This window comes from Panthera onca, chromosome A2 (assembly GCF_046562875.1).
Source record: "Panthera onca isolate mPanOnc1 chromosome A2, mPanOnc1 haplotype 2, whole genome shotgun sequence".
NCBI classification, from domain to species: Eukaryota; Metazoa; Chordata; class Mammalia; order Carnivora; family Felidae; genus Panthera; species Panthera onca.
The window spans coordinates 16133562-16161420 of record NC_138340.1 but is presented as its reverse complement, the minus strand read 5'-3'; the positions used below and the strand labels follow the sequence as shown (position 1 = coordinate 16161420).

The 27859-nt window shown below is 52.6% G+C and overlaps 1 protein-coding gene across 1 annotated transcript in view; it reads left to right on the top strand.

The window, feature by feature from the left end:
- Positions 1-4905: 4905 nt before the first annotated feature.
- The window catches only part of LTF (lactotransferrin), a 30875-nt gene continuing 7921 nt past the window's right edge, over positions 4906-27859 (top strand). Inside the window, exons 1-13 of the mRNA XM_060630830.3 lie at positions 4906-5038; positions 10918-11081; positions 12448-12556; positions 12867-13049; positions 13375-13522; positions 14425-14480; positions 17404-17582; positions 18049-18223; positions 19035-19189; positions 20708-20798; positions 21832-21879; positions 22988-23143; positions 24827-24968. Of these exons, the coding sequence (XP_060486813.1) occupies positions 4996-5038; positions 10918-11081; positions 12448-12556; positions 12867-13049; positions 13375-13522; positions 14425-14480; positions 17404-17582; positions 18049-18223; positions 19035-19189; positions 20708-20798; positions 21832-21879; positions 22988-23143; positions 24827-24968 (1649 nt within the window). The 5' untranslated portion in view covers positions 4906-4995. The remainder of the gene's footprint in view (positions 5039-10917; positions 11082-12447; positions 12557-12866; positions 13050-13374; positions 13523-14424; positions 14481-17403; positions 17583-18048; positions 18224-19034; positions 19190-20707; positions 20799-21831; positions 21880-22987; positions 23144-24826; positions 24969-27859) is intronic.

Below are 27859 nucleotides of genomic sequence, written 5' to 3'. Positions count from 1 at the left end.
GCCTTGGGGCCGAACGTTAGGGCCTTGTTCTGGAAATCATGACCATCACACTGGCCAACGAGCAGGGGGTTCTCTGTCCACCTCATCCTCAGTTTTGCTCGCTTTCTGCTCTCCCTTCAGGGTGGTCAGCAAAGGAAGGGTCGATAGCAATAGAGGATCACCGGATAAGGGTCAGGGGTCCGTGGTGGATTTCTAGATCTGACCAACTGGGTGACCGTGAGCAAGTTGCCTTGCCTGATTCCGCCCCGTTTGGAAAGCAGGCCTAATGAGGCAGGTCACGGTGCTTCGATGAGGACCAAAAGCCCCGGCCGATGTGCGGAAGCATCTGGATAGCGCCTCTGCTCCACAGAAGGGGCTCAGGACCTGTGGGTTTTCCTTCCTGCCGAGATCAAGAGCTAGGGGTATCCCCGGATCTCAGCTTGTGCATCCTGAGCTCTCAGGGAGTTCTGGGCCCTTGAGGGTGACGGATTGGTTGTGGGCCTCAGGGGAGACTCAGGGTTTTGGGTTATTATGTTGTCTCTCTCCTGGGATGGCACCCCAGCCCCAGATACCCACGCTAACGTGGGCACTGCATGCCTCCAAACAGGGACAGACCCAGGCAGCGATGTGCTGTGAACTGGCTCTCCAGGAGGGAAAAATGCCCTGATGCATAGCGTTTGCTAGTTTCCATGGTGTAAATCCTCCCACCATGAATGATTTCAAGCTACTGATGGTCCAACAACCCGCCACGAAATTCCTAAATATTTAACAGGTGGCTCTCTGCCCAGCCGGTAACCTCACACATCGGCAGGGGCAGGATCCCTGGTCTGGGGTCTCTCCTGTTGGCCAGGCTGGAGCCCCCGGGTGAGTAGCTATCTCAAGAACTCCTTTTCTCTCGTCTATTCTATCTAGAGTGGGTTCTGCCCAGATCGGGGGTTCTTCCCAGAGCTCCTCTTGGGTTTGAAGCTAGAGGACTCCATGGAGGGCAAGGTGCGGGGCTTACGGCATGCCTGTGGGGAAGGGCTTACCTTGTGCCAGTCCTTGTCCCGGCCAAGGGTCCCCGTGTGAGTTTCAGGGGTGGAGAGGAAGCCAGGATGCGGGAGGATTTAGCTGACTTCCCTCGCCTGCCTGCCAAACACCAGCTCCCGCCACGGCCCAGCGGTTTGTACCACAGCCACCTGGCTTCGCACTCCTTATATTCACGCCATGCCACCGTCTCAGCATTGGGAAACCCGTCCCCTGCTTCCCTGCAGGCTGTGCACGATCCGGCCCCGCTGTTCAACGCCGGGCAAACAGGCAAATTAATGACTCCATGAACACTGGCTCTGGGGAGGCCCTGGCATAGCCAGCTCTGGGCCTCACTGTCTTTCAGACTCGACACACTGCCAACAGGATCCCTCACCTACTTTCTGGCCTTCCTCCCCATCCATTCACTCATTCATTCAACCAGTATTGATCATCAGCTGCCCATCACACATACAGGGCTAGCTCGTCAGAGGATTTGACCAGTATTGATCATCAGCTGCCCATCACACATACAGGGCTAGCTCGTCAGAGGATTTGAGGACCACTCTGAGGCTCTCTGTTTGGAGGGCTTGGTGGGGGGTGGTAGGAAATCCGAGAGAAGACACCGGGCTGGAGGGGGGGTGGATGCGTTTCGTTTCAGACGCACCGAGTTTCGGTACCTACAGGCCCTGTGAGAGGAGTGGTTCAGAGGCAGACAGACACGTGGTGTGGCGCTCAGGATAGAGGAGGTGACTTTGCTAAGCCTTCTTGCGAGACGAGTTCCCGGCCAGAAAGCCCCGAGTATTTTCCCGTTGTTCCTCGCGCTCAGCTAATTGGTCACGGCGTGCTCACGCTCCCGAGCCTTTACTCCGCTGTTTCCTCCACCTGAATATTCTCCTTACAGAAATGCTGTCCTTTCTCCAGGTACCCGGGTCAAATGTTCTTCCTTGAACTCTTCTGGAACCCTCGTGACGGGAACTGGTCGGTCATTTCTCCTGCCATCCTCACCTTTTTTTTTTTTTTTTTAAGATTAAAAAAAAAATGCTTATTTATTTTAGAGAGACAGAGTGCAAGCGAGGGAGGGGCAGAGGGAGAGGGAAACACAGAATCCAAAGCAGGTTCCGGGCTCCCAGCTGTCAGCACAGAGCCTGATGGGGGGCTTGAACTCATGAACCACGAGATCATGACCTGAGCCGGGGCCGGACGCTCAACCCACTGGGCCACCCAGGTGGTCCCCACCCTCACTTTGTTTATGCTGCCTGGTCTTTTCCCAGGTGCCTGTGCCTGGCCCCCGCTCCTTGACTGTGCTGTGGGCTCCTGAGGGCAAGGACAGCCCCCTCTTCTCCGTGTCCCTCCTGGAACTCACCAGTTCTGACATGCATGAATGAATGCTGATAATACATCAGTTGAACCTCGTCGTCTTTTGGGTAGATCCCTCCCTTATTATCAGCTTCCTCTGTGGATGGAGCCCTGCTCTGCGTGTGTGCAGCTGAGCACATGCCTGGCCTGGGGCTGGGCCATTCCCTGCAGACACAGCATAAAACAGTCTGCCCTGTGGCCTAATGGATCCCAGTCCTGCCTCGAGGGCATCCCCGAAACTCAGCCTGCTGGTCGTGGCCACAGGTTCTCTGTGTCCCTGCCAATGCTGTAGCAGACATAAGAGGGTCTAGGGGCCCCTCATCTCACAATCCACCTTTTTTTAGAATTTGCACTCAGGGACAGACACGTGGGATGTGACATTTCTTCATTCTTCTACAATCATGGAAAGGCAGAGCCGAGTTGTTGATTGAGGCACAAAGATGCTTCGGCACTCTCGAGAATTAGTCAATTGCGTGTTTCTTCACCAATTTTGAAATGGCTTATTGCAATTATTGATGAAAGCAACTTTCAAGGTTGTGACACTATGTTTCCAAACCATAGGAGACCCTGGATCTGTCACCCCCAAACCCAGGTGTTGCTTCTAGGGCTGAACCCCAGTCCCCACTCTCGTGTCCGGGCAGCAGGGTGCCCGATCAGACCTTACTCTGTGCCTGGCCAGGATCCACACCTGGGGCAGAGGGGGCCCGCGGATTCCTTGAGGGTCTCACGGATTCGGGCCAGGTCTGCTTCTTCGTGGCCGAGAGCCTGCTGTACCCCCACCCTACACAGTGCTGCCTCCCTAGCTACTGCCCGGCGGCTCCAGGAAATCCTTGGTGCACCACGTAAGCAAACAGCCCAAAGCAACTTGCCCGGATGAGCAGATTCCAGACTAATGTATTGGCAAGATGGACCTGGCAAGAGCCAATGTCCAGGTGCCTCTGATCTCCCTCCCTCCTGCTGCCTTACTTCTTCACTTCATATCTCTGGGCGCCGAGTTCACATGGATACGTACAGGACGGCCCGAACTTTCTGAGGCTGCAGGCGTGTCCCACGGCATGCGTGGCACCACACTCGGTGACCCCGCCCCCCCCCCCCCCCAGGCACGGACATTTAATTTGCTTCCATTTGGTTAATGACACACAGTGCTGCCCCGGAGACCCTTGTATGTGAGCCGCTGTGCATCATGGGGGTGTATTTTTACAAGGTACATTCTCAGCAGAATCCTAGCTTTAGACTTTAAAAGCATCTTTCTGAAATACGGTCCGCTGATGCATGAGGACAAAAAGGGGGATTTATCAAAATGAGGTTCCCACGATAGCCAACTGTGGAAAGGGCCCAAATGTCCATCGACGGATGAATGGATAAGATGTGGTATCCATATATGATGGAATACTACTCAGCGATCCAAAAGAATGAAATCTTGCCATTTGCAACAACGTGGATGGAACTAGAGTGTTTTATGCTAAGGGAAATAAGTCAGTCAGAGAAAGACAAATACATGATTTCACTCATCCGTCGAATTTAAGAAACAAAGCAGGTGAACATAGGAGACGGGAAGGAAAAATAAGATGAAAACAGAGAGGGAGGCAAACCATAAGAGACTCTTAAATACAGCGAACAAACTCAGGGTTGCTGGGGAAGGGGTGGGTGGGGAATGGGCTACATGGGTGATGGGTATTAAGGAGGGTACTTGTGATGGGCACTGGGTGTTGTATGTAAGTGATGAATCACTAAATTCTACTCCTGAAACCATTACTGCCCTATATGTTAACTAACTTGGATTTAAGCGAAAAAAATAAAAATAAAAATAAAATAAAAAACGAGGTGCCCATCTCCCACCTCATGCTGCCACAAAACAAAACAAAAATAAAACAAGAGTTAGGACAGCCTTCTCACTGGCAAATGAGGGGCCAAGGGGACAGCCGGTGGGCAGTGGGTGGCGGTCACTTCCTCTGAGACCGCTGGCTCTGGTTTCTGGGAGCTGTACTGTGTTCTCCGTGGGGCCAGGAGAGACCCGGTGGGCAGCTGGGGTCGGACTCTGGGCAGCGTCTGTCACCTCCGCTAGCTGTCCCAGGCCGCTGACCCCAGGCAGCTGGGTCCTCTGCAGAGTTGTGGGCTGGCTGCTGGCCGGGGTGCCGGGGAGGGGGGGGGGTCCCCCTGCCTTGACCAGCTCCCCCGCGCTTTAGACCCATCTGCTAAAGGCAAGGCGAGTCCCACAGTTTTGATCACAGATGATCACAGATGACCACAGATATTCCCCTTAGGATCCCGGCTCTGTGTCCAACCGTCTAGGAGGCGCTGAGACCAGAGGAAGGACCAGACTCAGGGGCCGCGACTCCTCAGGGCTTGCAGACTGACAGAGGGAAAGACCACCCCAGTAAGCAGGCGGGACCAGCGGCACAGGGGCGGTGGGCTGGGTTTTCGGAGCGGCTTGGCACTGGTCCTTCTCCCCACCCACCACTGTTCCCCCTCACCACTCCCCCCCTCTTGGTCTTGAGGAACCAGTTGGGGGTTGAGCGGGGGAGGGCAGGGGGTGCCGATTGGGCCACAGGGCGGGCCACACCCCGTGAGGTCACCCAGCCCTGGATAAAGGGGTGCAGAGACTGCTCAGGTGGCAGAGCCTTCGTTCGCCGGTCGCCTCCGGAACCCAGAATGAAGCTAGTCTTTCCTGCCCTGCTGTTCCTTGGGGCCCTTGGTGAGTGCAGGGACTTGGGGGTGCGCCCGCCGGCTGGGCGCCGCGGTCGCCATAACCCGCGAGATGGGCGCGCGTGTCCCCGCGCCCTGCGGGGTGGGCGCCCGTGTGGCCGCGTCGCACGAGATGGGCTCCTGTGTCCCTGCGCCCCGCGGGGTTGGGCGCCCGAGTCCCCGCGTCGCACGAGATGGGCTCCTGTGTCCCTGCGCCCCGCGGGATCGGTGCCCCTCTGTCCCTGCGCCCCGCCGGGTGGGCGCCCAGAGCCTGCAGCGTGGGAGGCTGCGGTGGTGCGGGGGTGCTGGGGGTCTTGGGGCCGGGCCCCGCCCACCTGCCTGGGGAGGAGCCAGAGCCGAGCTCCTCCAGGCGGATCCGGGAGTTCCCAGAGCTGCGCAAAGCGTCCCAAAGAGCCTTCTGGGACCCTGTCCCATTGCGTCCCAGCAGGACCTCTGGTAGCCATAGGACTGTTGCAGGCTTTTTGCATGGGAGGAAAATGAGACCCAGAGAGCATGAGCGACTTGCCCAAGACACACAGGAGACGGGAGTCAGAAGCCAGCGCCGGCAGGGCTGTGCGACATGGGCAAGACAGAGCCCCAGTTTCTTCAGTTAAAAAACGAGTCCAGCCACCTGCCCACACAGTTGTGAGGTGGAGGCTGGCTGCCCGCTGCTCAACCGTGGGCCAAGGTGCGCACGATTCCCACCCCGGAAGGGCAGCGCTGGTGGCACAGACAGCCCCCCACCCCCACCCACCCCACGGCCACCGGACCCCACTGTCAGAGGGTCTACGAGAAAGATGATTGATTTCTGTTCTATTTTTAAAGTTTATTTATTTTGAAAGAGAAAGAGTGCGCGCACGAGTCGGGGAGGGGCAGAGAAGAGAGAGAGGCAGAGAGAGACAGAGAGAGGGAGAGGGAATCCCAAGGAGGCTCCGCACTGCCAGCACGGGTCCCAATGGAGGGCTCGAACTCACAAAACGTGAGATCATCACCTGAGCCGAACTCAAGAGTCTGATGCTTAACTGACTGAGCCACCCAGGGGCACCCCCCTCGCCCTGATTTCTGGTTTTCAATGTGCCCAGACGAGAATTATTTGAAACAATTTCTGGGAGTGTACAGAGGGCACTCACCAGTTGTAGACATCAGTGATGTTAATGTGTGAGGGCGGGGCTTCCGGCAGTGGAGGGGCGGAGCTGTGAGGGGCATGAGTGCCTGGGAAGTAAGTGGGGGGTGGGGGGAGAAGGACAGGTGTCTCCCAATTCCCAGGCCCCTGCCAGCCCAGGTCAGCCTCCTCTGAGCTGGGCGCTCCCTGGGTGGAAAAGACTAATAGGGCGCACAGTGACCTTATGCCCCCAAACCTAGGGACTGTGAAGCCATCCCTGTCCCCACCTCTGGTCCCCTTCTCCAAGTTCCTTCCTATGGTATTGTCATCCCTGTCTTCTCTGAGGCAGGATCGGGTCTGCCAAGACCAACTTCCCTTCTGCCCCCTGACCTGGGGCTTGCTGGGTAGCACAGCACAGGGTTGGGGCTGCTTGGGAGAGATCGAGAAGCAGGAAACCTTGCTTTCCTGGATGTGGTCACAGGTCGCAGCCACAGATCCTGGCTCAGAGTTGCACCCTTGGGTTCCACTTTCACTTGAATCTTTGGTTGCCTCGCCCCCTCCCTTCACCCCCTCCCCCCTGCTGAATCTGCAGTTTAAGTCCTACAGTCAATAGAATGGTGGCTAGCATCCTAAAGTGTCACTGAAACCCTGTCGTCCCCTGCGGAAGGAGTGGCACCTGCCCTGGGGGATTCCTGCCCTGCCCCCATGGCTGTGCTGGCTGGCAGAGGCTGGCTGGGCCGAGAAGGGTAGTTCCATCCCAGCCCCTGCCCTTTGAGGTCAGAACACCGCATGTCTGCATGGAAGCAATCACAGGATGCCTACTTTCAAGAAGTTTCCATCCAGGCTCATGGGGGCAGCATCTGAGGGGCAGATAGTTCAGATGCTAGGTTGGGGATACAGGAGGGGCCAGCCCTACACCTGCTTTGGGGAACATATCATCTTGAGGGGGGGGATGTGTGGCTTCAGAGCCGGCTGGTGAGAGCTCTTGGTGGGGGGGGGGGGGGATGAGCTTGTGGTGCACTTGGTGCCCCTGGGGTTTGGGGGGCTGGGACTGTGGATCTTGGAAAACCCCTCAGTGGTCCTTTAGTCTCCTAGTTCAGCCAAGGGAGAAATGAGCTCTACCCGTGGGTTCCCCATTCCTGCTGCTGTTCGTGCCCTCCCCCCACCTTGAAGCATGCCCTTCTGTTTGGCTCTCCCTCTTCACCCCCAGATCCCATCCGTCCCCGAGCTAACTTCTGACACCAGCTCCCTATTCCTGCCCCTTCTCCATTCCCGGTGCTTTTCTGCTTGGTTCCTGGCTTTCAGTCCACTCCCTCCCCCATTCTAGGCAGAGCCCTTATCTCTACTCTCTTCATGAGCGAGCTCTACTCCCTCTGGAACCAGACCTCCCCTGACCAGCTTGGAGGGCTTTCCACGCTCTGGCCCCAAATCCTTTACTCGCTGCATCTCCACTGCAGCCCGCTTCTAACCTAGCCAGCCTAAATAGACTGGCTAGCCTTGTGGCAAGAACAGGGCGAGCATCCTTAGCTTATCCTTAGCTTCCTCTTTTTTGACTTTTTTTTCCTCTCCGGATGGGAGGGGAGATCTTGTCCCGTCTGCTTACATGAGACACAGTGCTGTGTATACAGACTTCCAGTAAATGTTACTGGGTCACGAGTGGCCGGATAGGACCAGGTTAATATTTGTATGGCAGGACAGTTCCCTGAGGGCCTCGGGATCGATTACATCCTTTGGGATTTCCTGGGACGACGGTCAGTGGGGAAGGAGTGTGGCAGCATATGCCCCTGAGCCCCCGCTGACTCAGCCTGGGAGCCGCTGCCCTCCTCCCCTCACCCTCCCAGGGAGCCTCAAATACCTTGGCGGGTCTGACTGCGCAGGGGATGGTTCATGAACAGGAGGTAGCAGAGGGCTGCATGTACCACTCTAAAGCGTATCCAAGTGGGAAAGGGGCTTTTGCAATCACGTGTGTGCACGTGTGTGTGTGTGTGAGAGAGAGAGATGGCTTTATCGAGCTATATTTTACATATCATAAGATTCACCTACTTCGAGTGTACAATTCAATGCTTTTTTTTTTTTAATTTTTTTTTAATGTTTTTATTTATTTTTGAGACAGAGAGAGACAGAGCATGAATGGGGGAGGGTCAGAACGAGAGGGAGACACAGAATCTGAAGCAGGCTCCAGGCTCTGAGCCGTCAGCCCAGAGCCCGACGCGGGGCTCGAACTCAGGGACCGCGAGATCGTGACCTGAGCCGAAGTCGGGCGCTTAACCGACTGAGCCACCCAGGCGCCCCTACAATTCAATGCTTTTTAGGAATTTTACCAAGAGGCACAACCATCACTGTAAAATCTTTTTAGTACATCTCCGCCCCGCTGATAAGATTCTTCATGTCCATTTAGAGTTACTCTCCGTTCCCGCCCCAGCAGCCGGCCAATCGCCAGTTACGTTCTGTTTCATCAATTTGCCTTTTAGGACCTTTCACATACAAACGGAGTCATACAGCAGGTGGTGTCGTGTGTCTGGTTTCTTCCATTTAGCGTGAATGAGGCTCATTCATGTTGTAGTGCATACTGCTGGTTCTTTCCTTTTTACTGCCAAATCATACTCTGTTGTGTGCATGCACCGCATTTTGTCTAGCCATTCACCCGTGGCTGGACTTTCAGGCTGTCTCCACTTTTTGGCTTTCCTGAATAATGCCGCTGTGAATATTCATACAGGAGTCTTTATGCAGACATATGCTTTTATTTCTTTTGGGTACATATCTAGAAGTGGAATTCCTGGGTCAAAATGTTTAACATTTTGAGAAGCTGCCAATTTGTTTCCCAAAGTGGCTTCAACTGACTGAGCACCCCCCCCGCCCCCCCCAGGCACCTCTGTGTTTGTATTTTCTTAACTGACTTTTGAAACACAGAAGTTTTGGATTTTGAGAGGTCACTTTATCAAGTTTTTTCATTTATGGACTGTGCTGTTGGTGCCATGGCTGATTAAACTTTGCCTATCCCAAGCTTGCAAAGTTTTTCCCTGTGTTTCTTTCTAAAAGTTTAATTGTTTTATCTCTTATACTAAATTCTATGATCCACTTTCTGTGTATGGTGTGAGGTAGGGTTCTAAGTTAATCGTTTTTGTATGTGGATATATGTTAGGCTAGGACCCTTTGTTAACAGACTGCCCTTCTGCCAATGAATTGCCTTAGTGCCTTTGTCTAAAATCAATTGAATGTACATATAAGCATTCTATTTCATTGATCTATATGTCTGTCTTTATGCTAATATCACACCCTTTTGATAACTTTGGCTTTATGGCATGTTTTGAAATTAGGAAGTAAAATTTCTCGAGGTTTGTTCTTTTTCAAAATTGTTTCACCATTATATATAAATTATACAAAAATAAATTGTAAATATAAATTATACAGAATTATTTTGGCTAGTTTGCATCAATTTATTTATCTTATATAAATTATAGAATCTGCTTGTCAACTTCTGCAAACCTCCCCCTCCTCCTAGCCTGCTGGAATTGTGATAGGGTTTGTGTTGATTCTCTATCTCAGTTTAAGGAGAATTACCATCCTAACAATATTGAATTCATAAAGCGTGCACATAAACGTTTCTCCATTTATTTAGATCTTTAATTTCTCTCAGCAAAGTTTTAATTTTCAGTGTAAGTTTTGTATTTTTTGGTTAAATATTTCCCTAAGTATTTAACTCTTTTTGATGTTTTTGCGAATAGAATTATTTTCTTAATTTTATTTTTGGAGCATCCAGGGCTTATCTGCAAAAATATAATTGCTCTTTGTATATTGACCTTGAATCCTGTGACCTTGTTATATTTGTGTATTCGTTCTAATAGCATTCTGTGCACTCCTTAGGATTTTCCAGAGGATCGTGTCATCTGCAAATAAAGACAGTTTTACTCCTTCCTTTCTGGTCTGGATGACTTCTATTGCATTTTCTTATTATTATGGCTAGAATCTCCAGTATTTTGTTGCACAGGAAACCTGAGAGTGGAGACTTGATCTTCCGGGGGCAAGCCTTCAGTCTTTCACCATTTTAATTTAATGGTGAAAAACTGTAAGTTTTTCATAGATGCCATTTATCAGGCAACCATGTGTTGGTTAAGAGCTGTGAGCAAATCTGGTCCAGGCTCCTTCCTAATTGCATCGACCCTATCAGCAAGGTAGGAGAGCCAGTCTTTCTGATACAGAGGCGAATGGTGGTAACTCGGGCACATTGACCCATTTGGTACACGACTCGGTGTAGCTACTGACAAGGAGTCTGGTGCGGTTAAGTTGCCTCGGCATCAGCGGGGGGCGGTTCTTGCAGTTACAACCGTCTAGAGACACCTGGATTCTTGGCTAGATTTTGCCACTGTTGAGCCGTCAGTCCCTCAGCCTCCTCAAAAGCCAGATTCCACATTAACAAAACAGGAGCAAGAATCCCTTTCCTGCCTACCTCCCAGCTTCAAGCGGGACAAAGCTCCACCAACTGAGGCAAAGGAGCATCACCAGTTCTTAGAGGTAGGAAATGTGTCAGTTACAGGAAGGAAGATAACCCAGAGTCTCTGACTGTCTCCTTGAATTTGCGGAGAATCAGAGCCCTCTGGCCGGCAGAGAACGCTTGTTAGACAGTCAAGACACTTCCACTTGAGGAGACTGGCCTGACCTAGTGGCCGAATGGGGCAGAAGGAGGAGGAGCAGAGAGATGAAGGAGTCTGGATAAGTCTGGCAGGGGGCGAGGTGGCCTCTCCCATGGGCAGTGGTTGAGCCCTTACTCCTGGGTTTCTTTCTCCCAGGACTGTGTCTGGGCACCTTTAGGAGAAGTGTTCGGTGGTGCACCATATCACAAGCAGAGGAAGCAAAATGCACCAAATTCCAACAGAATATGAGAGAAGTGGGTGGTCCCAATGTCTTCTGCACAAGGAAAAACTCTCGCCAAGAATGTATCCAGGCCATCAAGGTAAGTCAGTACCATGTGTTGGTTGGAACCAAATTGAATGGAAGGGAAGGGAAGGGAATAAAGTAAAAAATGTATTTCCCCCTTCTTCTGCTTTTCTTCCTGGGCACCGATGGGTTGGGAGTGCTCCTTCCTCATAGGACACAAGACTATTTGGAAAGCAGATACTAACATTCTAAAGCGGAAACACCACGTGTGGGGAAACTGTGGTTGCAACACAATTTTTTTTCTTTTTTTTATTGTTTATTTATTTATTTTGAGAGACAGAGGCAGGGAGGAACACAAGCAGGGAAGGGGCAGAGGGGGAGAGAGAGAGAGAGAGAGAGAGAGAGAGAGAGAGAATCCCAAGCAGGCTCCATGCTGCCAGCTGCAGAGCCCAACATGGGACTCAAACACCTGAACTGTGAAATCATGACCTGAGCCGAAACTGAGTTGAACGCTTAACGGACTCAGCCACGCAGGCGCCCCGGAACTTGCATTTTCTAAAGTAATGGCAATAAAATGAATCCTACCTTGCTGGTGATTTTATAAATAAAACGAAAGCCTACCTTGCTGGTGATTTTATAGTGAAACTGATCTTCGTGGTTGGTGGCCTTCCAAATTGGCATTACAAATCTTCTGGAAAGTGGAATAACAAGAACAGCCAGGGCCACGAAGATAAACAAGGTCACTGTCTGAGCGAGTCCACGCTTAGTTGCCCATCCCAAGGTGACAGGCCATCGGAAGGAAAAAATTCTACGAGGACAAAGCTACCCATGAGAGCATAGATTTCATAGCAAAAAGAAAGTGCTGAACATCTGAGGGGTTATTTGACAAACTATGGAACAACCACATTATGATAAAATATTATGAAGTCAATAAAGGCCCTGCAGAAGTATGAAAATGCATGCCATTTTAGAAGAAGAAAGCAGTCCACAACATATTATCTGTACCAGAGAGGGGCGGAGAGGAGAGAGAGAGAGAATCCCAAGCAGTCTCCACGTTCAGCTTGGAGCCTGATATGGGGCTCGATCCCATGACTCTGATCATGACCCGAGCCAAAATCAGGAGTTGGACACTCAACCGACTGGGCCACCCCGGTGCCCCTAGAATAAACAACTGTAAGTATAAATGACCGTGAAGGGCAGGAACGATGAGACGATACAGGCGGGGACGCTTATAAGAAAGAGACAATATGCCAACGTCCGTAGTTAAAGCTATTGCCCTCAAAAGAGGGAACTTTGACTCGTGCCACCAAGCGAACATGAGTGAGTATGCCCCAAAGGAGACCCTTTTGAAGATCCTTCTAGATCTTTCTGACCTCCTGAAATCCAGTTGCCTGGGTTGCCTGGGCTCTCTCCTGAAGCTGGCCTGGCCTCTTTGCTTTCAGGCGAACAAGGCAGATGCTGTGACCCTTGATGGTGGTCTGGTGTACGAGGCAGGCCTGGACCCCAATAAACTGCGACCTGTAGCGGCTGAGGTCTATGGGACCCAAGCGGGTGAGTTCTCCCTGGAGACCCGGAAGCTGGGGTGACCCTGGCCTTGGCCCCGGGCTCTGTGCAGGGTGGATGAGATCTAGAGGTGGGCTCACGGACGGCATCCCACTTGCAGGGAACTGAGTCCCTGGGCTCTTTGGGCCCGATGCTGACCCGCTGGGGGAGGACACGTGTGTGCTCCCTGGGGAAACAGAGCAGGTCCCAGGAAAAGCTAGCATATGGCTTCCTTTTCCACCAGGGCAAGGTCACGTTGGGCTGTTTTTCTCCCTCTGGTCTGGGCTAAGAGCTTTCAATTCTCTCTGTCCCTTTGCAGAGCCACAAATCCACTATTATGCTGTGGCCTTGGCAAAGAAGGGAACCAACTTCCAGCTGAACCAGCTGCAAGGCAGGAAGTCCTGCCACACAGGCCTTGGCAGGTCCGCCGGATGGAACATCCCTATGGGGTTGCTTCGTCCATTCTTAAACTGGGCAGGGCCGCCCGAGCCCCTGGAGAAGGGTAAGATGACTGGAGGACTGTGGGCAGTCTCTGGGCGGGGGGAGGGGGGTCTCCACGCTGGCTGCACACGCAGGCCACTTTGTAAACGTGGGATGAACCCCAGTGGGCCCACCGCACCAGCGGCCCTTTGGGAGGCGGCAGCAGAGTCTGCTGTCGGCCAAGGTGCGGCTCTGAGAGCCCAGCCTCACGTAAGAGGCTGTCCCGCAGGGGTGGAGGAAGGGGCTCTGTCTCCACCCCCCTCCCCTCCCCAGTTCGTGCCCGTCCCTGGGAGATGTGATGAGCTGCTGGCTCACACATCTGTGGCCTATTTCTCTGTGTTCAACAGCTGCGGCCAACTTCTTCTCTGCCAGCTGTGTGCCCTGCGTGGATGGGAAAGAGTACCCCAACCTGTGTAGCCTGTGTGCGGGGACAGGGGAGAACAAATGTGCCTGCTCCTCCCAGGAACCATACTTTGGCTACGCCGGTGCCTTCAGGTGAGTGAGAAGGCCCTCTTCTCCCCAGCGGCCTGAGCACCCTGTGTCCTCAGGCCGGGAGTCCTTTTCTCTGGCCGCAGTCACAGCTCAGCCTGCCAGCAGGGACCGCAGAGCAGGTGTCGTTCTCCTGAGTCCAAAGAGGGCACTGGCTTTGCCCAGTGCACGTGCCCCTCCAGCCCCCTCCCCCCCAGACCCCCCTCTACGGGCCCCTTACCTCTACTCCAGCCTCGTGAGCCGTCACCCCGACAGGGGTCATTCCTTGTCCCCATAGACGAGACCGTGGCTTTGTTTGCACTGGGATGTCCTGTGTTTCCCTGCTGACTTCCGCCCTCTCCCTAGCCACAGAGGGACTGAAGGGGTCTTGTCATGAGACAACCAGTCCCTCGCTCCCGGAAGGACAGCTGGAGCGTCCAGGCTGATGTGGTCTGCCCCGCGCGGGCTTCTCCTCCAGCCGGGAGACAGTGAGCTCTGCCCGACTGCCCCCTGCACCCCCTGCCCCCCCATGCCCCGTGCTGAGGCGGATGCTGCTTCTCTCCCCACATCTGCCTCCTGAGCTCAGGCATTTTTGCAGACGGAGGCCTCCCCGCTTGGCCGCAGCACATTTGCCCACTCGGTCCTGGGAGAAAGGACCACATACTCAGGCATATAGAGGCTTCAGATCCTTTTATATAGAAAGACCCGTTTTGCCCTTTCAGGCCCTAACGCAGGACGTGGGGGGCTCCGGCCAACCCCTAAGCCGTCCTTCCTCACAATCTATCTGGAGGTGGCCGCCTTCCCAGACAGGTGCGCTCCAAAGCCCCAGAGGAGGGGAGCCCGGGGCCCTGCTCCCCTGGGAGGCCCGAGGAAGAAGCTGGGGACAGCCGGCTCTGTGCTGACCCTTCTGCGACTTTCTCATTTCACAGGTGTCTGCATGAAGGAGGTGGAGATGTGGCTTTTGTCAGGCACACTACAGTGTTTGGTAAGAAGTGGGAGGAAAGCTAGGGTACAGCCTCCTTTTCTTTTCTTTTCCCATAATTCTGAGCACTGAGCAAATTGGACTCTTCACTTCCTGGCACGCTATTATCAAGGTTCTCTACGGGGCAGGCCTCTTGTTTGATATTATTTCCTGTTTTACTTTTCTTTAAAAAAATGTTTTACTGTCTATTTGTTTTTGAGAGAGAGAGACAGAGCACGAGCGGGGGAGGGGCAGAGAGAGAGGGAGACACAGAATCTGAAACAGGCTCCAGGCTCCGAGCCGTCAGCACAGAGCCTGACGCGGGGCTCGAACTCACATACCGTGAGATCGTGACCTGAGCCGAAGTCGGACGCTTAACCGACTGAGCCACCCAGGCGCCCCCCTTATTTCCCATTTTAAGCCATCGGTTTTCTCTAAATCCCCCAATACCCACTGCCTTTCTTTTCCTCAGAGACACCCCCACCTCTGTCCCCAACACAGGTTTTTGGGTTCTGAGACCACAAAAGTTTCGGCATTAGAAACCATGCTGCTGCCAGGATTTTCCATTCAGCATCTTGTTTTGGAGATTTATCTGCGTTGTATGTCTAGTTCAGTGTTTCTGACAGCTGAGGAATGCTCATCGGGTTCTACTTATCTGTCACCCTAGGTCACCTTGCCCTTCCCTCTCCCACAAACAGCTCCATGACTCACGTTCTCCTGTGTGTCCTCTTACTGTTGTGCAGGAGAAGATTCCTGAAATACCACATGCTGATGCACCCTGCTGGGTGTGCACGGGCTGAACACATGCTTACCAGGACCACCAGAGACAGACCCACCCCACTGACCTGAGACCTCCGGAGATAGGCTTACATTGATCATCTCAATATATTTGCTAGTCATTTTCTAATCTTGACTATTTTCCTATTGAGTTTAATGCCTGTTTCTTCATGATGTTGATTCAAGGAGAGGCATTCTTTCTTTAGTTTATTTATTTTGAAAGAGACAGAGAGAGTGCTCGCTTCGGCAGCACATATACTAAAATTGAAAGAGACAGAGAGCGAGCCAGCAGGGGAGGGGCAGAAAGAGAGGGAGAGAATCCCAAGCAGGCTCTGCAGTGGGAGTGCAGAGCCTAACGTGGGTTGGTGGAGAGAGATCTCACCCTACACTTGGCTGTTCGTTTTCAAATCTCGTTGAACTAAAAGTGTAGAATTCTTTTGCTGGATTTCTAAAAACGTCATCCTTTAATTTTAATTAGAATTGTTTTGAGTTTAAATTGGTCCATGGGGAACTATATTTAATGTTAAGTTGTCCAATCCCTGATCACGATGAGTTTTCCTCCTTTGATCACACCTCTTCTACGTCCTTTAACAGAACTTACAAAGTTTCTCTTTGTTGGTCTTATTGTGCGAGGTTAGTTACTAGCTCTTTCATGGTTTGGGTTGCCATTACGGTCTGATATTCTAGGTTAGCTTCTGCTTGGTTGTTGCTAATGAGGATAATACTTGGCTTTGGAAGTTCTACCCTGCTGGATACCGTTATTGGTTTTATTCCTTCTTCCTTGGTTTTGTTGGCTTTTCTATATAGATGACCACATCACCTTTATTTTTTTATTTTCGGTTTTTGAGGCGGGGTAGGGGAAGGGCACAGGGGGAGCGCGAGAGAGAATCCCAAGCAGCCTCCACACCCAGCGGGGAGCTCAGTCTCACAACCATTGAGATCATGAGCTGAGCGGAAGTCAAGAGTCAGACGCTCGACAGACAGAGCCACCCAGGCACCCCCGTGGATCGCATCATCTTTAAATAGAGTTGGCCTCCTTCCTTCTGGCGTTCCATCTCGTTTCTTTTGTCAGTTGTGTCCAGCACTGTATTGGCAATATGACAGCTGACATTTTTGCTTTGTTCCTGATTTTGAAGCGAATGCTTGCATTTTCTCCTGCTAGTATGATTTTGCTGCAGCCATTTTGATGAAAGGCATTTCTCAAGTTCAAGAACTTTACCGAATTCTCCATATTACTAGTTTCCTGAAACAAACAAACAAAAAACCCAACCACAACTAGATGTTGAACACACACCTGCTTTTTCTGCATCTGTTAAGATTATCTCATGGTGCTTATTAATGATGTGGAGTACTCTGGCTTTTTAGATGATTGACCGTTCTTTATTAATGAAATAAGCTGATAAACCTTAACCCTGATCTATTAGTTTTTAAAATACTCTGTTAGGTTGAGTTAGCTAATGTATATCTGAGATTTTTGCACGTATGCTCATAAGGAAAATAGGCCTGTAATTCTTCTCTCCTGTACTGCTCTCTCTGATTTTGAGCTCAAGGTTGTACTACCCTCCTAAAAGGACTTGGGCAGGTTCCTGTCACTTTACATATTGTCACTATACATGCTCATATATGGGATACATTGGCAGTTCCAAATTGGGCTGAACTCACTCATAAAAACAGACTTTCCCCTTCTTTTGGTAACACCTCATGTTGGGAAGTGATTCAACTGCACATCCTGCCTTAAAAATGTTTGTAACTTTTTATTCTTTCTAGAGAGGTGGGTAAGGCAGCGCCCCCTGGCTGGTGCGCTGGGATTGCCTCTACCCTGGGACCCTTTTCTAGGAGGGGTTGCCATGGAAACAGATGGGGTCTGGTTCAGCCTCCTTGGCTGGCCAGGCAGAAGGTGCAACAATCCCAGAGCAGCCTGTATGATCCAGAGGAACACTGGGCTAGCCCCCAGGGCTTTCTGGTTACTATCTTTACTTTTTTTGAGTGTTCCGGAGCAATCCACTGCCTTTCTGACACCACCACCCCCCCCCCCCACCCCCCACCAGTTTTGTAGAATACCTATGATGTCTCCTCTAGCTCACGATGTGGGAGAAGGGGAGCTGCAGCTCACGGTTAATGCCTACAGTGGGCTCATCCGGGCTCCCCTCCACCTCCACCTTTCCTCCAGAGACCCTGCCAGACAAGGCCGACCAGGACAAGTACGAGCTGCTCTGCTTAAACAACACCCGGAAGCCAGTGGACGCGTTCAAGGAGTGTCACCTGGCCCGGATCCCTTCTCACGCTGTCGTGGCCCGAAGTGTGGACGGCAAGGAGGACTTGATCTGGAAGCTTCTCAACAAGGCGCAGGTGTCCACCTCCTCCACCCCTCTCCCACCCCCCCCACCCCCGCTCCCAAGGTCCTCCCCGCCTGCCTGGATTTGCCGTGGGGAGCTTCCTTCCTTCCCGAATGTCCTGCTGCTTTACAAGTCTTTCTGCGGCCTCTCTGCACAAAGGCTAACGGATTCAATGGGCTCTGGACAGCAGAAACAATAGAGGTCTCTCCAGCATTACTGATGAACGGTGTCTCAGGGGCTGGAGCAGCAACAGGGGGACGATGAGGCAGTATTCTCAGGACTCTAAGGTGCCTGGGCCCTAGCGGCTTTTGAAGCCACAGCTGAATGAGCCACGGGGCCAGTCCCTCCACACGAGGAAGTGAACCAAGGTCCCCAACGCTCAGAATCATCCCCAAGCTCCGGGCGCTGTGGTTCAACATTGTGCTTTTCTTTCCTGTCTATTTCCCACTGACGCTGTGATTCCATTTTTCCTTAATCAGGAAAAGTTTGGAAAAGACAAGTCACCTGCGTTCCAGCTCTTTGGCTCCCCTAACAAAGAGAAGGATCTGCTGTTCAAAGACTCTGCCCTTGGGTTTTTGAGGGTCCCCTCGAAGGTCGATTCTGGGCTGTACCTTGGCTTCAACTACCTCACTGCCATCCAGGGCCTGAGGGAAAGTGAGTGAGGCCCGGGCAGGCCCTGCGGGCAGGGTGGTGGGGGTGCTAAGCCAAGGGGCAGGCCTTCCAGAAAGTACTCTCCCTTCTCCGGCAGCAGAGCTCTGCTCTGGAGAGGCCCTTGTCCATTCGAGGCAGATGCCAGTGTGCTGTGAAGCAAGGCAGGGCATTTTAACATGCGGGAGAGTCTCTAGACTAATGTGACAGACACCCAGTTAATGCGGTTGTATGTCCCCGGCTCCCCGGCCTGGACAGAACAATCAACTTGCCTCTTTATGAAGTAAGAACTACGCACATGAACCGAGAGAGCCAGGGCCCCTCCTGGGATGAATCTGGAGGCCTGGTGAACGCAGTTCTGGACTGGGGCCCTGGACTTGGCCGGGATACCACAGGGGGCCAGCTCAGCCATGGCTCCTCCTCTCCTGGGGGGCTGAGATGGAGTCAGCCTGAGCGAGGACACTGCACTGCAGTTAATGGTGGTGCCTGACTGAGGGGAGGTCAGTCCCCTAGGCCATCTCTTGGGGCTGCCGCTGTCCGTGTCCTGGAGCTTTAATCCCGCGGGACCCCGATACTAGGCAAGTCACCGCACTAAGGCTTGAAGGGTGGGTTAGAAGCCAGGGAAGCCTCCAAAGGAACCGAAATAGGAAGCCCGGGGTTACGCGCGCCTGGCGAAGGGGTGGGGCCCCGGAGAGTGGAGGGGGAGAGCGGCAGGGGGCAGCGAGCGCAGGGCTCCCGGGCGGTGGGCGGCGCCTGGGTGTCCCCGCCAGGCACTGGGCCCCACGACCGCTGTGTCCCTGTGTGTCCCTGTGCGCAGCGGCTGCCGAAGTGGCGGAGAGGCAAGCGCGCGTCGCTTGGTGCGCGGTGGGCGGAGAGGAGGAGCGCAAGTGCCAGCAGTGGAGTCGCGCGAGCCTCGGGAAAGTGACCTGTGTCTCGGCGCCCACCGGCGAGGACTGCATCGCCCTGGTCCTGGTAGGGGCGCGGGCTCCGCCGGGGGTGGGGGGGGCGATCGGGACCGGGAGACACCGTGCAGGCGGGGCACGGGCCCAGAATGCTTGTGGCCTTTCCACTCTCCTGCTTCGAGGAACAGTCGTGATTGTTGCAGGGCGCTGGGAGGACATAGAAAGGTAGCTCGTAGAAAAACAAACAGCAGAGATACACCACGGCTAAAGTCCTGATAATTTCCTAGCCCCGGATTTCTCCGGACACCTGTGCGCGTGCCCCCAACCGTCCTGGATCGTGCCAGTTTCGGTTGGTTTTGAGTCCTTGCCACTTAACGGTACATCGTGGCCATTCTCCCACGTGAATATCTCTTCCCTGAAAACACTGAAAAATGATTTGAGGATGTCTTTCCCGTGGCTGTGGCTGTTCAGCCACGAACCTATTCTGCTTTGGCCCGTTATTTTGTTACTACCATTAGACCCCCCACCCTGCCCCCCGTGCTGCATCCCTGAATAGAAATTTTCATCCATATCTTCATATCTCCAGTTTTTAAAAAAATTTTTAAGTTTATTTATTTTGAGAGAGAGAGAGAGAGAGAGAGAGAGTGTATGTGTGTGTGTGTGTGTGTGTGTGTGTGTGTGTGTGCAAGTGGGGGAGGGGCAGAGAAAGAGGGAGAGAGAATCCCAAGCAGGCTCCACACTGTCAGCACAGAGCCTGATGTGGGGCTCGAACGCTCAAACTGGTGAAATCATGACTTGAGCCCAGATCAAGAGTCAGAGGCTTCACCGGCTGAGCCACCCAGGTGCCCCTCCAGTTTCTTTTTTAACGCTTATTTATTTTTGAGAGAGAGAGAGAGTGGGGAAGGCGCAGAGAAAGAGGGAGACATAGAATCCGAAGCAGGCTCTGAGCTGGCAGCACAGAGCCCGATGTGGGGCTCGAACTCACAAACTCATGTGGGATCGTGACCTGAGGTGAAGTCGGACGCTTAACTGACTGAACCACCCAGGCGCCCCCCAGCTTTTTTTTTTTTTTTTAAATAGAGTTGTAAGAAAATTATTACTGAGCCGAAGAGCGAGTTTGCAGTCTTGATGAATCCATAGTCGAATGTTGGGGTGCGGGTGCGTTCATTCCCCTGGCGGGGCAGCTCAGTCGTTTCTGCTTATTTGTTGAACAACTTCTGTGTCGAACTTGAGCGTAACGCCAAGGGGCTGAGACCAGACAAGGCAGCTTGTTCGATCTGTCTCCTCACTGAGTGAGGCTGGTCCAGGAGGGCGTCCCAAGAGCGTTTGGGGGACAGAGGGTCAATGCAACCTGTGCCTGGTCTGTCCCTTGGGAGCGACCGCACGAAAGGTGCACGGGGCTGATAATCGAGAGTGTGCCAAGTGTTTCCTTGGGTGCTCAGTTCAAACAGGCCCTGTCTCTTTCTGCTACCTCGTCAGAGCACCTGACATTCTCTGACCTAAAGCCATTCTCTCAGACAGCCTAGAAATAGGCGAGACGGGAAAGCGCCTCTCTGTATGGTGCCGACGATTTGCTTTGGTTTTACAGAAAGGAGAAGCCGACGCCCTGAGCCTGGATGGAGGACTGATCTATGTCGCGGGCAAGTGTGGTTTGGTGCCTGTCCTGGCCGAGAACCAAAGTAAGTCGGTGTTGAGGGGGGGCGGGGGTGTCCTCTCTGGTTTCTTCCGTCTGGCCCATGGGAGCAGTAACCCCACTTGGTGGGTCCAGGGGCAGATGCTGAGATGGACGGATGCATTCAAACAGGAGAATCGGGGAGGGTGGGGGGCAAGAACGGATGAAAGGGGCCTTTACCCACACGGCCTGTGTGTTGAGAAGTGACAAAGCACAGATTGGTTTCCTCTTCTTCATGTAAAACGGGATTTTAGTCAAGTACAATATACATACAGAAAAGTGCCCGTAAGTGCAACTCAGTGACGTTCACAAACTGGTGGGTCCCCATGCCCTAGTGCCCCGATCACGGCAAGTTCCAGATGGCCCCCGGCGCCCTCCTGCCACCAGCTGCCTTACTCAAGCGAGGGCAGTAACCCCTGACTTCAAACGGCACAGATCAATTCTGCCTGTTGAAAAAAAAAATTTTTTTTTAATTTTTATTCATTTTTTGAGAGAGAGATGGAGACAGAGCGTGAGCAGGGGAGGGGCAGAGAGAGAAGGAGACACAGAATCCGAAGCAGGTTCCAGGGTCTGGGCTGTCAGCACAGAGCCCGTCGCGGGGCTTGAACTCACGAGCTGCGAGATCATGACCTGAGCCTAAGTCGGACGCTTAACCGACTGAGCCGCCCAGGCGCCCCAATATCTGCCTGTTTTTAAACCTTCCGTGCGAGACACGTGCTTTGTACGTCTGTTGCTCAGTGTTATGTCCGTGAGATTCATCCAAAGAGTATTGAATCTCGCTGCTGTATGATATTCTGTCCATCTATGGGGGAGAGGCGTTCGGGTCATTTCCAGTTGGTGGCTGTTGTTTGGGTCATTTCCAGTTGGTGGCATCTGCGTCTGTGTCTTCTGCTGAACACACGCATCTATGCCTTTCTGCTGCATGGGATTGCTGGACGGTCTCTTCGGATTTGATCCCGCATCGCTGAGATTTAACAGTTTGTGGCTTCTCAGTAAAGCTGAGTGTTTAATGACATTTTGCTTGTTTTTGCTCCTTTCAGAATCACAGACCCCTAATAATGAACCTTGTGAGGATAGACGAGTGGAAGGTGAGTTGGAATCTGCTAATTTCAGGGTCATGGGTAAGTTCTCATTGCTGGAGGAGGAGGAGGAAGCGGCCAGGAACTTAAAAGAAAAAAAAAAAACCTCACAGAAAGAGATACAGCCACAGAAGCCGTAAGTTCTTTTGAAGAGGCAAATAATTCATAGACGAGTAATTGTAATTAATGTTGTATTGACCTTCACACTTGGCAGAGAACTGTCAGAGTTCTTCACTGTTCTCACAGCCATGGACGGTACTGCGGCAGATCCTGGCCTTGAACCGGGTCTCCCGGGCTAGATCCCGTGCTCTGAGCGTTACCCCCACCCTCCCGCTGGAGCCTGGGCTTGCTCAGCGCCAGAGGAGCTCTGCACTTGTCCACGGCTGGAATCCGTCAGTGACGCACCGTCAGGAGAGGGATTGCCACCATGTGGACCCTCTCACGGTGCAGGGCTGGTTTGGACTCAGCATGGGGGGGTCCTTGCAGACACGCTCCTGCACCTACACAGCACTTAGTCTGGTGGCCATCGTGGCTGTGGCCCAGTGTCTGTTGCAGCTGGTGATTTATGCACTATTGGGGTCACGCTTGTTCAGTGGTTTTTTTTTTTTTTTGCCTTAGTGGCTCACGTCTAATTTAGTAGCTCACAATGTGTGCCTGGCCAAGGACAGTCCCTAGCAATCACTTAAAGGATCCGCTTTTCCTGGGGCGCCTGGGTGGGTCAGTCGGTTAAGTGTCCGACTTTGGCTGAGGTCACGATCTCCCAAGTTTGTGGGTTCGAGCCCTGCCTTGGGCTCTGTGCTGACGGCTCAGAGCCTGGAGCCCGCTTCGGATTCTATGTCTCCCTCTCTACCCCTCCCCTGTTCATGCTTTGTCTCTTTCTTTCTCAAAAATAAATGAACATGAAGGATCAGCTTTTCTTATTATTTCGTTTCATAGCCTAGATCGTTCTCACCTTCCCAAAGAACAGCAGCCGAAGCTTCAGGCAGTGGCCGGATACCTGGGGGCATCATCGCCTGGCGATGCTTCTTGACTTATTTTGGCTTGGGTTGCAGAGGGATGCGCTAGAGTCCCATGCCAGGCACCCTGGAGGTTAAGTCCTGCTCTTCTGTTGCTCAAGGGTACCTGGCCGTGGCAGTTGTCAGGAAATCAGATGCGGATATCACCTGGAATTCTCTGAGAGGCAGGAAGTCTTGCCACACCGCCATGGGCAGGACTGCCGGCTGGAACATCCCCATGGGCCTGCTGTTCAACCAGACAGGCTCCTGCAAATTTGGTGAGGCCTGAGGGCGTCGTGGGTGGGCCACCCTGGGCGGTAGGCACATCGAGCTGTGGAACCTCAGGGAAGGGCAGAGGCGGGGATGTGCAGGCTGACTGCGGCCCGCGGGCCCCTTTTGGGGTAAGCGTGTTCTCTGTGTGGCTGAGGAGGGTCTCTGAGTGGGTCTCTACCCAACACGTCCCATGCCCCAGCCACCCCAGCCCAAGATAAAAATTCTGGAGTATCAGTCTATTTCTCTGCACCCTAAGAACGGAGGCAGGTTCTGAGAAGTACGGATGTTATTATTATTATTATTATTATTTTTAATCTCTTGGAGCTCTGGATCCGAATTTCTCTTAGGCGCCGGCTTTCTAACTTGGGGAAAGGCACCTGCCTGCCTCATGAAGCTGACTTCTTCCTCCACATGGCAAGGAAACCAAATTAGACCTCCAGGGTTCTGGCTCACCTGCTTCCGGGGCCTTCTGTCCCGGCCGTACCCCAGGCTCACACCCCGTGCCCTACCTGCTGTGGGCCTGGTGACGTGGAAGTATGTGACATGTTCCCGCCGGGGCTCACCTCTCGTGCAGGGGTCTCCTCGAGTGGGGCCCTCCTGCATTTTGGATGGGTTAGGGACCCTGGTTCAGGCAGCTTTCCACGTGGCTCTGCTCCTCACCGCGAGCACTCGCTGTGGTTGCTCTGCACAAGCCCCGCGGCCTCCTCCGAGCTGGGGGGAAGCCGCCAGGACCCTAGCGGGGTGCTCCCCAGCCTCCTCCGGAGTTTGGCACGCGGGGTGGCTCTTCCGGGGGCGGGGGCTGCACACGTCTCAAAACGGGCTCTAGCTGCTCATCGAGGCGGGGCTTTCTTGTCCGCATCGTGTTCTCTTTCCTCAACCCACATTAATCCATGTTGGCTCCCTAACGCGGGTTAAATCACACGATGGGCTAGTGCAGATTACGTTTAAGCTGGCTGGGAGAGAAAACCCGGACTGGCAGAGGCTTATTTCCCTCTCGTGCAAGTGCGATCCAGAGGTGGATTGTCCACAGCTACTGGGACAGCAGCACATTGTCAGCAACCCGGGCTCTGACAAGGTGGCTTCCATGCTCAAGGTCACCTCATGGCCCGTGGAGGTCTAGTTCCCGCTTCTGCTTTCCATGTGCAGAATGAAGGAGGGGAGGGAGAAGAAGAGGCAAAAGGCAGGTGCCAACTGTCTTTTAAGGGTGTTTCCAGGACGCTGGCACACAGCGCTCCTGCTTGATGCTCACTGGCCTGTCCCTAGCCACATGGCTCTACTGGGCACGGGGTGGCGGGGGAGGCCAGTCTTTATTCTAAGGGACCAGGAGCCCGGGTCGAAAGCTGGCTTTCTATTTCGGAGGCAAAGGAAAATCAGGTCCTGCAGGGTGCCACCAAGTTCATCAGCTGAGTCCCCAGCTCGAGGCTGTCATCGTGGGACCCTCTGTCCAGTGACAGACTCTTTTCTCTGGCCTCGGTCAGGTTTCCCGTAGGTGCCTACAGGGAGAAGTTTCTCCGATTTCCGGCGGGCCCTCGGTGGGTGGGTCCGTGTTGCCGTTCGCGACGGTGAGCGTGTTCTGTCTGTCCTGGGCCGTGTAATGAACCCAGACCCAGTGGCATCGCCTGCTGGGCGAAGGCCTCTTACATCGACGCAGGCAGGAAGAGCTGACTCCCGGTGTTCCTTCCCCGCAGATGAATTCTTTAGTGAGAGCTGTGCCCCTGGGTCCGACCCGAACTCCAATCTCTGTGCGCTGTGCATTGGCGACGAAAACGGTGAGAACAAGTGTGTGCCCAACAGCAGTGAGAGATACTTTGGCTACACTGGGGCTTTCAGGTGAGTGCCGCGGCCGAGCCTCCCCAGGACAGGGACTTGTCCTTCGTCCGTCATCCTCTGGCATCTTGGCAGTGCATTTCTAAGGGGTCAGATATGGCCTGTCACGGCAGAGGCAGGGAGCAGCCTGGAGGTCCACTGATGGACTGTTCCTCCCCCACATAAGCCACGGCAGACAGTGGAGGCTGACAGGGTGCCGCCTGACCTCAGCTCAGCCGGGCGCCTCCCTGTGGCCTGGGGCCGACGTCGGCCCCAGTGGGCCTCAGGGTCCTCATCCTCAGAATCAAATGGGGAGAGTACGTGGCCCCTTAAGTCCCGTCTATAATTCAATTTTAGGGGGAAGACTTCTCTCTCCTGTAGCCGCCACCCTCTAGGCCAACACCAAGAGTCGGCCAGTTAACCGACTGAGCCAGCCAGGTGTCCCTGAGCTTTTCAGTATATAAAATTCAGTAGCCAGGGGCGCCTGGGTGGCTCAGTCGGTTAAGCGTCCGACTTCAGCTCAGGTCACGATCTCGCAGTCCGTGAGTTCGAGCCCCGCATCGGGCTCTGGGCTGATGGCTCGGAGCCTGGAGCCTGTTTCCGATTCTGTGTCTCCCTCTCTCTCTGCCCCTCCCCCGTTCACGCTCTGTCTCTCTCTGTCTCAAAAATAAATAAAACATTAAAATAAATAAGTAAATAAAATAAAATTCAGTAGCCTTTTCTCTAGTGATGGGAGGATACAGAAGTAGCTTTTACTCTCGTCTCAATGGCCCATAAAAGTATTTTGCAGACGGACAAGAATATCTTTAAGGGTTTGCAAATGGAAGAGTTGTGATGTGATTCCGCTCAGAAACATTGAGTAGACACGTTTCTGATAAAAACCCAAAGGAATCATGTGGTTTTCTCTCTTAAACCTGTGGGAAGGTATTATTTCACTGGAAACACTTACACCTTGGTATTCCTGTTTATACTGGAAGGGGATGGTTTGTCTTTTGTTCACACTGAGAGCTGGGACCAGAAGTCCTGTTACCACTGTATTTCTAACCAACGTCCTTATATTGCTGGTTCTTAATTTTCAACCATCAGCTATTTTCCGCGGACTTTCTATTCTGGAAGAAGAGGTTCTAGCCACTCCTGTGCCTGTTCCGCTCACAACCACAAACTTCACCTGCTTTTGGCCTCCCACAAATTTATGTCACGTTCAGTGCTTACATGACCATGGATATGTAAATATTATTCTCCTATTAAATATGTGGTATAATAAGGTTGTACTTCCCTTATTGTACAAAGTTCCTGTTTACTGTAGAGTTAACCGGTGTCTCATTTTTTATTTGCTTAATTTTCTGTGCTTAAAAAGAAAAATCACTAATTCATCTCAAAACCCCTAGCCAGGAGCGTAAACCTCCTAACAATAACATACCCAGAGTGAGTGCTGGCCGGGCTTCATCAGGTGATGGGGAATATTGCTCCTGCCCAGTCTGGACTGGTTTTCTCTAGGCCCCCTGGATGTCTGTGGTCCTGGGATCCCCCTTGATGGTCCTTCTGGGATTTCCTTTTGTTGTACTTCGTGTTAAATTGCCCACTTCCCGGATCCCGTATCTTTCACTTTTTTGGTTTTGTTGGCACAGAACACATCTTTTTGAGAAGGGGTGGCTTGGATTTGCTGTGTTTTGAGTATTACATGTCTGGAAACGTCTTTCTTCTATCTTTGAAATGATTTCTAGTTTGGCTGGATAACTAAGTGGGGGTTGAAAAACATTCTCCCTAAGGATTTTGACAGGATTTCCATGTCTGGGAAATGGCAGTGTTAGCTGTTTTGACCGATTCTCTCACTAAAAACAAGCAGAAATGCTGGATTAGTGCACATGTGCGCACGCACACACACACACACACACACACACACACACGTTCTTTTTTAAAAAACATTTTTAAGAAATATTTTTATTTATTTTTGAGAGAGAGAGACAGAGCACCAGCAGGGGAGGGGCAGAGAGAGAGAGAGAGAGAGAGAGACACACACACACACACACACACACACACACACACAGAATCCGAAGCAGGCTCCAGGCTCTGAGCTGTCAGCATAGAGCCTGACACGGTGTTTGAACCCACAAACGGTGAGATCATGACCTGAGCTGAAGTTGGACACTTAACTGACTGAGCCACCCAGCTGTACCTTCACACGCGTGTTCTTAAGAGTATTGAATAACTGACAAAGTAGTAAAGGATTATTAGACTAAAATCTAAGGGAGACTAGGAATTCAGAGAGAGCTAAGTGCCCACTTTTTCCTCAGGACATTTACCTCCATGACAGACATGAACCTGGAGGTTACCTACACCTTTAAGGTAGGGATGAACCAGAAGTAACTTCCACTCCTACAGGGCATCAAGTTGCTGGATGCCGAGGAGAACAGGGAGGGAGAATGCATACCACCCCCCTGAGAACCTGAAACCATGAGCCAGCTTCTGCATGGATTTGTAGCTCAAACTTGTATCCCCTAGGATGGTCCAGAAATTCTCGACTCACAAATATCTTTAAAAATGATCCCAGGGCACCTGGTGGCTCAGTCGGTTAAGTGTCCAACTATTGGCTCAGGTCACGATCTTGCGGTTTGCAAGTTTGAGCCCCGCGTCGGGCTTTGTGCCAACAGCTCAGAGCCAGGAGCCTGCTTCGGATTCTGTGTCCCCCTCTCTTTCTGCCCCTCCACCGCTCGTGCTCTGTCTCTCTCTCTGTCTCTCTCTCTTTCAAAAAATAAAAATAAACAAATACACATTAAAAAAGAAAAGATCCCAGACTAGTGGTCCCTCTAGAAACATGCCTGGAAGACAGCACTTTCATGGTGGGCCTCCAAAGACTGCTCAGAAATCCTGTCTCAATAATGATGAGCAGTACACAATAAAAAATAATTATAATA